The following is a 13273-nucleotide window of genomic DNA, read 5'->3' as shown; positions in this document are numbered from 1 at the left end:
AGGGAACATTATAAAGCGGTCACTCAACTGTCCCTTTGCCTTGACAAAAAACAAGGCAGTGCAAGCTATCAAACATGAAGAATCCACGGGATTCACTCAGAGCGCAGGATGCCGTTGCTGTTATTGGAGTCTCCAAGCAACAGAGAACAAACTCGGGGCTCCTTCATTTGTTTCCCCCATTCATAGGTCTTTCCATTCCACTCCTTAATTTAGCACCAGGTGTTGAACGCACATTTTAGCCACTGAGAATTTCTTGGACTAGAATATTATTCTGTTAAATGTTTGCATGTAACGCCCAGGCACAGCGCTTCAGTGGTTTTGGATGCTCAGAAAACACAGATTCTAAATAACAGATTCTCAAGAATGAAATGCAGAGGGAAAACCATCACTCAGTGTATTATTTCATATGTTCATATGATAGGGAGGAAGAAATCTTTATTTCTGTTGTTGGTTATACAATCATGTATGTATTCACGTGTATGTTTCATTATCTCAATTCTATACTTTAGAAGAAACGTAACTCCACTATAAAAGGTTTGGAAGATGGTTCTGGCCTATAGCTTCTACATGTGAAACAAAGCAAACTGACAACCACCAGAGCCAGGGAGTAGATAATTTTCTCCATCTGTAATATGCTCTGCCAACCAAAGCATTTCAGCAATGAAACATCCTCAGAGACAAACCCATTATGCAAACGTTTCAGAGTAAGAAGAAAAAGAAACAGTAGCTGAAAAGTAACTGATAGTTTTCAGTCAAAATGATGGTGTTTAACAACAAAACTATACTGTTCAGAAAGTGAATTTACCAATGTTATAAGCGTATTTGTTTAAACCTGTCACACCAATAATACCCAAAATAACAGCTTCAGTCCTTCACCCTTTACACCCATTTTGCATCCATCATTGCGCAACACTACGGAGTTGAAGTGCAGACCACAAGAACAAACACCCTTGCTGTCATCTGTCTCTTAAGTCGGTTAAATATCCTCATGAGCATTCTCTGAAGCACATTTCTTTATTGAATTTCAATTGTTTCTTAAAAGAAAAATCTCAAAGGAATCAAAGAAAAGTGTTTGCTTACTCCCATTTCAAAAGAAACGCGGATACGGACTAACGCTATCTTTCTCGATAGGTTTGAAACAAAGATGTTAATGAACAGTAGCTTTATTTTAATCTTTCTTCCTTCTAACTGAATTTCTCATGCGGACCATATTTTCCTACACTTTTGCATTTTAAACACAGTGTAAGTACATGAAGGGATCAAAGAGTTTCAGATGAATCTGAGGAGTTATAGCGAGGGTAACGAGGGTCTTTACTTTCTAATGACAGAAGCATATGCTCTCAACTTTCTAAACTGCATCCAACTGAGCCATTTATCAAGGCCTGAAACTTTTTCATTATTTAAAGCACTACGACAGCTTTCCACTTGATGCCTTGGAAGTACACAATAATAGGGACTCTATAGTCATTAATTACAATATCAGCTGGTTGATGAAGTTACTGTACTTGCTGCTTGGTGATTTCATTTTTAATTGCAGCAGGTGGTGTGGAGATAAAGTGATGTACTGACACACGCAGTCACCTCGATAGTATTTTCCTTTTTATGTATAGATAAATACAACTTGGTTTTATGAAAATTCCTTCTGTTTTGTATCCCGCTGCATATAAAGAAAAATAAGCACATAGAACACACTGAAAATTAGATGCTCAGAAATGAACTGGTAGAAGACATATTGTCCCTACCCTTTTTCCTTCCAAAATATCTAAGATACTGTTTTCTTTCCCTATGTAATGATCAGCTGTTTCCAAACACAGTCATAGCTACATGGAATGTACAAGATTTTTCTTCTAACTTTTGGTCTTATTAATGTAATTGAATAAGTAGCCCCTTCTGAATTCTACAAATCTGAAAGATGTAATTAAAGAAAATTAAGCTCAATGGTATTAAATTCTAAGACTATTCTAAAAATGAGTGTGTGATACTTTAAATGGTGATTTCTATTTTGGAATTAGACTTGTATGCCCCATTGCTCTAGTAATTTACTAACCCATATAACCACATAGGTTTTTGCAAGTTAAAACCCATAAGCATACTGAAAGCAAAAAATAGATTCAGACAACAATTGGGTGCACTGATTTGTCCTTTTGTTGTCTTCAGACTGCTTCTGAATACTCTGTATTGTTCTTCTGATGCTGTCTGCTCTTAGAAATGTGTGTTTTCCTCCACTGTAGTGTCTTCATTTCATTAATCTCTAATTTAATAGATTAGATAACTGTTACAGGAGATTTTGCTGCCATGGGCTTTCCATGAGATTGATAGGTAATAAAAACTGGTGTTTCCTAATGGCCACAGACATCTGTCTTCCAAATAAATCAGCGAACTCCCTTAAGAATCCCTTCTATCCAAGTCATAGATCAATTGTACTCAAGCCTCATTACAACACACTCGTTCTCTGCTCTCTGAAATAAAGCTGTGCTACCTTAGCTCAAAACTACATTAAATGTAATTAATACAACTGTGATGTAAATGGACACAGCAGTAAAATGTATATCCCCCGGGAGAACGGGTTGTAAAGCAGCCATGTGCACCGTCATGCATGGCACTCATGACTAGGGAAAATTTGAGCACACTTACTTAGGATTTATAGCAGTTAGACCATAAAATTGTGAGACCACAGTGCGAGGAGCAGCAGCTTTGCCTCCCACTTCTTGCAGCACAGCAGCGCCTGGATACCGACTCCTTCCTAAAGAAGGATATTGTGGCCTTGCAAATCCTCTCTTACATGATGACAACTTCTATCTCCAAAAAAGAGCTGCACAAACATTGTTAGAACTCCAACAACTAAATGGAAAGGACATTTACTGTAAGTAGTGAATGTAAGGAAAAGTCTGAGATGATGTAAAACCCAAACCAAAGCTCCATCTCCTGAACTCGCTGTGACCTGCTGACCCTTCTCCCCCTAAGAGATCCCCTCAGGGCCCCTGTTGCTACACACAGTAGGTAACAAGGAGGTAGATCTCATAACAAGACAGCTCAAGTGGTTTTGGGGAAGGGAATATAGACTCTAATATCTCCTTTTTAAATAGTTCTCAAACACTTAATTTGTTAAACATAATGTTTTCTCTATTGTACTGGTTTCCTAAATGGGATCATGTGCCTGCTGGAAAACAAATCATAGAATAATCAGAGGTGCCATACCCACAAAGAAGCCTGAGAACCATTGCGATGAGGTATTTATCATCTAACACACATAACCATTACATAATTCTTCTTGAAATGTTCTAATATTGCTGATCTCACCTTCTTATGAAGATGTTTTGCATCCTCCCTTTAATTCACTTTTTACATTACTACCGTAGAGGCCTTTCTGTAGGTACAAGGCAGGAAATCAGGTTTGGGATGGTTAATGACATAACTGAAGCATTCGAATATGCAAACAAACCCTTGAGCCAAGCTCTGCTCTCATACGTGTCGACGTTTGCAGCACTGAAAAGGGAACAAAGTTTGGCACCTTTTGCTCGCAGACACTGAACATCATCTGATTTCAAGGGATTGAGCTCTCTGCATCCTGGGTGCCCATTGTTCTCTAGTCCAAAGTAGGTTCAAATCTACAAAATGAAGAGAAACCACATTTCTCACATCGTGCGACCACCCCACGTTATTTCCTAATACAACATAAAGGTAAAAATAATGACAATAAAAAGCGTGGAATTTGGCCACGTTCATTCTTTCATCGTTTTCCTTCACTGACCCATTCTCTCCCCTTGTACTTCTGGCCTCTCTCTTGTTCTGAGGAATCCTCGCCCCTTACGTGCCCGCAGTGCTGATGTGCAATGCGACCCAAACAGCACCAGCCTTAAACATGAACATTTCCATAGCCTTCACAATCACTACTCAATCTCATAAGTAGGATTACACATTATATCAGTTTTACCGGCTGATTGGCTACATTCTTTGTCCTGGCTTGTTTTTCTCCCATTTTCTCTAACAGAACTGAAGTGTTTCTGCAGAGGGCACCAGAAGCAATACTGTATTACATGTTCAAAGGCTGCACGGCCTCATTTGCTGTTGTACGCCACACAGATGTAAGAATTATTAACAATGAGTGGAGACCCACGGTGCCATATGATCCAAACACAAATCCCCGAGGACATTTATTTCCTCCATTTCAGTGTGTAATTGAGCCTCTAAACCACCCACAAAGATTACACTTGTAAAAACAGTTAACCATTTGTGCCATTAAAAATATTAATACTGTAAAGTTTCTTTGGCGTCTATGAATATGAAAACTAGTAAGGCAGTCTACAAAATGAAACTGCTAGATACTGAACCATCAAAACTAAAATGTAGTAGCCCACACTGAAATGAAGTAAATGAAAACTACAAACCAACCCATAAATGAGTAACGTTCAAAATTAACACAAAGGGTGGCCTTTTGATTCATCCAGAATTAAAACGACAACCTTTTCAGCGTCTCATTTTTGCACTGGACATAAGGTTCCTAGTATGTGTATCATGGTTGGAAGACAGTAGCAATAAATCTAGCCTAGAATGGTTTCTGCTGTTCTGTCCCCAGCCAAGAAGGAAAGCACAGGGAAACAAGTGCAGTGTTGGTTTTCCTTTCAAAGACAAACAATCTTCTTAAAGTTGAAGCAAAGTTACAGAAAACATGCAACACACATTTCTCATGAAAAAAGATTCTGAAAACTCAGCTATCACGTGAAAAGGAGTTGTTGAGGTTTTTAAATACATAAAAAGGTCTTGCAAACAACTTCTGCAGGCTGCAAGTCAGGATCTTTTGATTCTCAGCAAGAGCCGAGTGGATTAGGGACATTTGCACACGTTGCCCTGGCAGGAATGCACCAAATGGGAAGGGCGTATCTCACAAAATCACCACCCCACCTATTATCCACAGCCCCCAGAGTAACAAACAATTGATGTCTACTATAAACCCACATCAGATATTGCTAACCTAAGATTATATCATACCCTAATTACAGAAAAGTGAGGAGCCAACCAAAAATGAGGATGTTATCTCAAACAGTGCTGTCAAGAAACGAACCAAAAGGCGGTAGTTAACTCATCCGTATTACAGAACGTGTCTGGCACCATCCAGCCTGCCACGTATCCAGTTTCGGAGAAAAGATGGAAAGCCCTTCACGAAACCAAGGAAACCTCCCTTTCCATTTAAAAGGAACACGAATTGAGTCTCACAGACCCATGTGCGAAAGACCGACTGTTGGGAGGGAGAAGGTCAAGGCCGTCCTGCTCCTCAGGTGCATTTTTAAACCTCAAAATATAGGGGAAAACACACATTGCTCCCCAGAGAAATCTGTGCCAAGGACCTTGTCTTAATTATTCAGCATACCCTTCCTAATTTATCCATTTACCTCCATACATATATTATCTTTATTGTCGTTATTAATCTAGGTATTAACATAATCCAAAGACGTCAAGTCATGAGGGACTGGTGAGAAAAGCACAGACATTTGGGACCAGAAAGAGAGCAGCAAGTCTCTACATTAACATTCCCAACAATGCAAACAGTGTATGTTTTATTTTAGAATTAATACAGCTTGAATATGCTTCGGAATCTTTATTTTTGTTTTGTTTCCTAAAATAGCCAGCATACACAAACCAACATCCTGATTAACCGATTAACAAATACAGAGAACCCACGTTACTGTGCTTCTCTGGAAAACTAAGAGCTTCAGTTTAGCAATGTCTACTTTGAGCTTTTATCAGCACTAATTTCAATGAAAAAAAATGGCCGTAAAATTCCGAACAGAGGGAAAACAGACCTTAATTAAGCAAAGTGTTATCTCTTTCTGTTATAATGAAAGCAAAGTTAGAGTTATATTTTTACCAAGATTTTTCCCCACTTAATGAAGACATTACCCGTGAGTTTTCAAAGTCACTTTACAAAAGAGCATTCAAGAGACATTAAAGTCAGCTTAAACTAAAAAGTCTTTTTGAAGTCAATAAACAATAAAAAGAACAATGAAAAGACAGCCTTTGATCTCTTCTTACTCTAAAGTCTTTAATTTCTGTTTTAATCTACTAGATGCATTAAGTCCTGTTTTCAAATATTTTTCATCTGCAAAGTACAGTATGCTTTCCTTGATTGTTTTATTCATATATATCTTACTGTATTAATGTACACTTCTCATTACCAAGGATGGGTGTCAGCCGAAAGTTCTCCCACCAAAATAAACAGAATAAAGCTTGAAAATTATTTTTCATTCTGCTCTCTTTTAAAATTTCTTTTAAAAAATAAAAAATGTGGAAAGAAAAAGAAAGTAGCATCTTCAGCTTTGAAATTTGCGAGAAGATCAAAGACTGTAATGCACATAGATTTTTTCAAAGGATAAATTATTAACAAAATGGGCGAACACATACTGGTCAATAACATGGTCAAAGAAGGGTAAGTGAAGAGCACCTCTCCACAGCCAATTACAGTTAATCTGACTTTATTGTTTGCAAGAAATTCCAAGTTATTCACTAGATTTTTTTTAATGTAGCTTTTAAAAAGCCTTTTTAACAAAGCTGTGAATGGTGACAAGCTCTTGACCAGGCTTAGTCTGGCACTAACAGCCCTTTGCTTGTGTTTAACCCTTCCTTAGCAGCACGTGAACAGGAAAATACAAACATTGCAATGAATGGAAGTGTGCGGAAAGTCTAAAGGCAGAGGCAGCCATCAGTTCCCACTGTGCCACCAGTTTCTCCCAGGTACCCAGTATAACCCAGCTGGAAGGGGTAAATCTCTCCCCATACCTGTTCACCCTTGATGCACGTATCAGCCTGCAGAATCTCCTCTGTATAAATAATCATATCCTTCTGGTATTCACAGACCTTTAGGAACATGGGATTGTCCACAAGGTGAGCCAGAAGGGAGAGCCGTATCGTCCCTTTCAGACCTAGATTAGTATAGCAACCTGATGGAGGGGGGACCTCATTCATGTTTACAGATATCTAAAGGGTGAGTGTCAGGAGGATGGAGCCAGGCTCTTCTCAGTGACAACCAATGGCAGAACAAGGGGTAATGGGTGCAGACTGGAACACAGGAGGTTCCACTTAAATTTGAGAAGAAACTTCTTCATGGTGAGGGTGTCAGAGCCTGGCCCAGGCTGCCCAGGGAGGTTGTGGAGTCTCCTTCTCTGCAGACATTCAAACCCGCCTGGACCCCTTCCTGTGGAACCTCAGCTGGGTGTTCCTGCTCCATGGGGGACTGCACTGGATGAGCTTTCCAGGGCCCTTCCAACCCCGGACATCCTGTGATTCTGTGAGCTCCCTCTTCACATGTGTCAGAGAATTTCAACATGAGTGACCATGTAAGATGGACAGGACAGAGAGCACTGGGCTGAGCAGACCCAGGAACACACCAAACAGCCTTTTCTCCTCTTTCTGCAATGCTGTTCTTGCCTCACGCTGCCAGAGACCCTTCCAGACACGAGGGACAGATGGAACCGTGTCTACCAGAGGAACAACCCTGCCCTTCCTCCGCTATGAAACCCAAAAACCCGGTAGCAAATACCTACTGGTCTTGTCTTGGCTCATCCTATTTCACAGATCAGCCTTTAACTTAAACACATAGCGTTTATAACAGGGAATTCTGGGCCTTACTGACCTAGACAAAAATGCCACTGCTTTTTTGGTATCTAATCACCCATTCCTTCTTCAAAATATTTCTTTCACAATTGTCCCAAAACAAAGCATTCTCCACCTCCATTTGTTGCTGAAGTTGCCAGTTTTTGCTGATGGTATTTGTAAGAGAGCGGGTTTAGAAGTGTTTATTTCACATAGACCACTGAATATCTGACAAACGTGAGATCTTATTCATTTCTAGAGTGGGATATGAATGGGAACACCAAACCATTGGGCTCTGACTTTTGCCGGTATAAGAATTTTTCCATTTTTCATACAATACATTTCATTTTGATTGAAATAAAAGTAAATTCTATGGGACAGATCTTCCCCAAGAAAGAAAATAACCATGTAGAAATTTAAGCAATGTCTTTTTCTCACATCAAGTTAAGCAAAAAGACTAAAATTTTCACTTTGCTCATGGCAGATACACTTAATAAAAAGAATCAGACTGAGAGCACTTTAGTACGTTCAGACTAGCCTTTTATTGATTTGGATGTGCTATGAACCACATTATCTAATCTACAATAAGCCATTTACCAAGTGCAATGATCTATGGGCTAAAAGGCTTAGATTTTTAGTTCCATTGTAGACTTTTTGATGAAATGGTAGATCAGCAGAGAATAATACTATAATAAGATTGCGAGGGACACAAGTGTCAATATTAGAAAATTAGAAAGTTTGCCTTCCTGTTTTAAATCCTCTTGCTGTTCATTTAAAAGCCCAGTGTCTCTTTTTCCAGACTAATTGCATCTGTGTATTTAACAGAGGTCCCAGACGGTATCTTCAGGGTGTCAAGTTCACCGCGGTTCAAGGGCTCATCCGACTGAAAACAGTTTTATTTTGCAAAAAACCAAAATCATCCATCTGAGCACATGCCGACTGTTTGGTGGGGATACGAGTTACCAAACTTGGATTAATGCTCCCACAATCTCCCCTGTGATTGCTTTCCCTCCAGTCATCAGCTCTAACCACGTTTCACATGGGAATTCTCCAGCTGCCACTAGGAAATGCCACACAAATCTCCAGATGATTCGTTTATTTACTCTTCTATGTTCATCTAGGAAAGAAGCACTCATACGAGTTCTGTTTCCTTATTTTTCAGTGTAGCTTCTTGATTGAAATAGGTAACACTAAACTTCTTGGAAATCGTACCAAACCTCCTTCTAAAATTAAAGCAATTCATGTAAAGATAGCCAAAAGCAACCGTTTTCAGGGAAAAGTTAACTGGGACCCAGAGGTTTGTGAAAACCCTACGAGTGCAAAACAGATTTGCGACACCATAGGCATAATCAAAAGAACCCCTCATGTTAGCAAAGAAACAGACCAATATTCAGTAGAAGAAATAAAATCCACTGTTTAGTGCTAATTAAGTGAAAAAACAAAGCCTATTTAAGAGATTATTTTACCTATAGTTCTACGGCAAATTTTACCGCATCATTTCTGAGTAAGACTGACAGGTTACATGCCCAAGTAAATGTACTGAAGACATTAATGTCACTTTAAAGCAACTCAGGTTTTGATGTTCTTATATGTTTGTTCTGCTGCAACCACTAGGACGCATCGCCTCATTTCCTGAAAATGAAAAGAAGCAGCCTAACCCGTCGAGGCGACCGTGTAACTTTACAACAACTGACACTAACTATAAAACACGCCGGTTTGTATTAAGATGTTATTGCACCTTTCCAGTTCTAATCGCCAATTATGACTCTATTAGTCCTACTTGGCAGCTCATCTGCTCCTGCATCAGCTGGGGGGGACTTGGAGAGGGACCTCTGATCTTCGCGTTTCCGCTCCAGCGAGCGCTGGGCGCAGCGCCTGTCATCTGGAGATGCCGAGCAGGTGAGGCATTGCCTCTGCCAACATAACTACACCTGACCTTACAACAATTTACTAAGGAAATACCTGCCTAATGGCAGCATGAGTGCAGTTTCTTCGACGCTCGCAACGGCGCTGCAAATTAGAGACAACAGGATAAATCTATGACCAGCTCACTAGACACTTCATTAAATCACTGTTCTCCTGCCTTGTAGAGCACTAATAGAATCACAGCCCTCGTTAGCTACTGAATAAAAGATCAATCACATGCTTTGAGAGCTCTTGCTACCAGCTTCCAGAGGAAACAAGGAAAAAAAGACATATTTAGGATCATCAGTAAGATTCTGAATGGCCTCACTGCAAGTTGGTTAAATTACCTTTTCCACAACTGACTCCGACTGCAATACTCTGAGGAACTTGTTAAGTCTGCTTTCAAAAGCTGCTATCTAATATATGACTACCAGGCCCTGGTCAAAAGTTCATAATGTGCATATGTAAAAAGGTACTAAATTGCCTGAGGGCTAAAACCAGAGGAGTTTAATTGCAGCAAAATGCTGAAAATGGTCTGTTGAGGGTCTTTCTATTGGGATACTGCTGGCACTAGCTGATTGAAGTACAGCACATAAAAGCCTTACAACAATATTTCCTTAAATGCGGCTGAAACTGCCAGCACTTGCTGGTGCACATACAGCGTGCCAAGAGGAAAAAAGGAAAGAACCTTCCCTAAAACAAACACAGATTTAAGGATTGATATAATTCATGATTCAGAAGTATGTGGATAAAAGGAAGAATTAAACAACAGCGAATATCTGTCAGTATAAGTCATGTTGTTACGGCGGGAAATGTAAGTGCATATGTAAATATATTTAATTGGCAGCCATTAAGATTCGCTGCAACGAAAAGTGGAAAACCGCTTCCAGCAATCCGTTTACGACCACGTGGAATTTTCTGAAGCAGTCACCTATGAGACTGAAGATTCCTATACTTAGCCTGAAAATTCCTGTACTTAGTCTGAAACCCAAGGACTTTGTTGTAACTTGAGCATCATTCCTCTAGTTTTCTACATGATGAAGAAAAAAAAGACAGGAAGGAAAAAGCAAAACATTTTTCTTTGAAATCACTCAAAATATACTTTTTCTGTTGAAAAAGAAACTCCCAACAGTATAAATTGTTTAGTAAAAAAAGATCGTCATCCTAAAATTAAGAAGAAACAGCAAATTTTTCACTTAATTCCACTACATTTGGTTATCTCAGATAAAAGTATTGTTCTGTCTAAACAGAACTGTGAACGCTTTCACTCTTTGCACACTGAACACGTGCAGAATATTTGTCCTTCTGTGTGTGCATTTATGAACACGTTCCCTGAGAACAGGGATTTTGACCATGAACGGTCATCTGAACAAAATAATGAGAGACCAACTTCAGAACACGCTCTTTTTGCAGAAGACTCTGCGATTTACTCCTCAATATATGTTTTTATTTTCTTGGACAAAATGCATCGCTACAAATACTTAGAATGGCTGTAGTAAGACATTCCTCTTAAACTTTTATTTTTACCTTTTGGAAACCACATTCACAGGGACTATTACCTGACACGCTATAGATACTCATTTGAAATATTAAGTTGAAGTTCATTGCTTGTCTGGCAGGTTTTGTTTCGCTCGGGCAGGGCTGGATGTGGAAGTCACAGAGAATGTGGAGGCACAGAGAAAATACAAATGCCGGCCATCGGGGAAAATTCACCTAAATTCAGTACCATCTGTAGGATTATGAATGGTAAACGTTCACCTATGTATGGATGATCTGTAGCCACTACTTTCGAGATTGGCAAAGCATAAATGTTACCTGCAGCACATATTTTTTTCATCTACACCATGTGTTGTCTTTGGGCAAGTCATGGCCAAGAAAATTATCTATAGCTTTGCATAAAGGTTTTAAAATACCTAATTCTGGAAGACAACAAGAAAAGGACTAGGCAATTTTTTTATTTGGACTTGAATGAATATAATATAGTAGATAAAACAGCCTTTAGCCAACCACTACCTGGTAAAGTGGGAAGTGAGCACCCTATTGATAGCGCTGACTTTGCCATTTTTAGTTGGTGTCAGTTAATGTACAGCAAAATAAGGGTCTTGGGCAGCAACCACAAGGCATCGTGGTTTAACACAGGGTAACAGAACATGGTCTAAAGCATGAGAATCAGCAAAGAGCTCAAATGAGTTCAAGGGGCCTCCACTTTGAGCAAGTCCACACACCAATACTCTGCAGTAGCTTTGCAGACTGTCTGCACGGGAAGACCATATCACCTCCGTCTTCTGATACAACAGTTGGCAAGCAAGCCTCATTTTACAACAGAAAGAATACCCAGGCCATTAGAAAGTCTCAAAACTGAATTCATCTTAGTGGATAACAAAGAAAATTGGTAATTCATTTACCTCACCTCAACAGATCAATTCAGAGAAGTTTGAAAAAGCGTCATTGTAACCCTGACAGCGTTTACCGTAACAAATAACCTTGTGGAAATGACAAACCAACGGTGGCTGACGACAAATGAAGAATAGGAAACGAGCTTTCATTTGTTTACTCCTGACATTCAGCGCTGGCATTTCCGCAGGTAGGAAGTCATTCAAATTGGTTTAAAATACATGCTTGGGAAGAATTCACAGAAATCTCCCAGAACAGAGAGGGACGAGAGGCTACAAATATCTCAGTAAACATGATGTTCAAAGCAAACAGGTTGACTTCATTCCAGGTCCCTAAGTTTCTATTTCAGCCCTGGACAACTCTCTGTTTCCAGCTTCTACAATATAATTAATTACTGGACGTATCTGCCAGCAGAAGGGAACCACAAAAAGAAGCAGGAGAGCTAAAGTCTTTTTCTGGTGATGATACTAAACAGGAATGACCACATAATTTAGCCCAGTCACATTTCATTACCAATTCTAAACATTATTTTAGGGCAATAGATTAGCAATTAGATTGTATTTACAGGAAGCTTCGCTACGGACAGTGACAAAGTTTCCTGAGGAGTCTTCTGTCCCTTCCAACCAGCAGGAAAGCATTGAGCTGCGAGCTCAGCTTTGCCGTATTTGATTTCCCAAGACAAGCAGTGGTCCGAATTGCATTCTGAAGAACACAATTTGCCTTAGCTGAAGGCCATTTAAAGTGCCATGCTCCTGTCTATTGAATAAGTATACATGTAATACAATAATAGTAATCTGCCACTAAAAATAAGGTCAGATATTGTTTTGATAAAAAGACACTTCATAAGAAAACATTCCCTTCAGAAACATAAAGCCAAATGCAGACAAGAAGTATTACATTACAAGTAGAACTGCCAGCTCTGTTGATACTTTCTGCCGTAATTCTTTTAAAAGCTGTAAATTCACACATATTTCTCATCAAAGGAATGGAAGAACTTAACCCATATTTTTTTTTCTCACAAAGTCACCGCTTTTAGTGCAAAAGCTGAGAAAGAAGCTCACTTTATACATACTACTTCAGCAAATGGAAGGAGTGTGGCTCTAAGGCCATTCAGCTCAGGATAATACCTCATTTCTTGGCAGAACTAGGTACTTTATTTCCAGTTTACTGACGATATCTCTTCAGTGCTGGGGCAGTGAGCGCCAGGACACCCAGTGTCCCTTTGCAGATTCTGCCTCTGCTCTGTAATTAACACCATTAGATCAACAGCACTATTTGGGGTGGGATGAACTATTCAACGTGAGCAGACAATCAGATTCGAAATGACACTGTTCCAAAGTCATTATCATAAAAAATTGCCAAGACAGTTGCTTTACTTGAAGTGCTA

General features: G+C 39.4%; 1 protein-coding gene across 7 annotated transcripts in view; it reads right to left on the bottom strand.

Moving 5' to 3' along the window:
* The window catches only part of WWOX (WW domain containing oxidoreductase), a 467497-nt gene that overhangs the window by 335905 nt on the left and 118319 nt on the right, over positions 1–13273 (bottom strand). The window contains exon 9 of one of the 7 annotated variants that reach the window (XM_065847922.2): positions 853–3608. The exons of the other annotated variants lie outside the window; for them this stretch is intronic. Coding sequence (XP_065703994.1) covers positions 3603–3608 — 6 coding nt within the window. The 3' untranslated portion in view covers positions 853–3602. Of the gene's footprint in view, positions 1–852; positions 3609–13273 lie in introns of those variants that run through there. 7 annotated transcript variants of the gene reach the window in all.

The sequence above is a fragment of the Patagioenas fasciata genome, chromosome 13, assembly GCF_037038585.1.
Source record: "Patagioenas fasciata isolate bPatFas1 chromosome 13, bPatFas1.hap1, whole genome shotgun sequence".
NCBI lineage: Eukaryota > Metazoa > Chordata > Aves > Columbiformes > Columbidae > Patagioenas > Patagioenas fasciata.
This window is presented reverse-complemented; position numbering and strand designations above follow the sequence as displayed.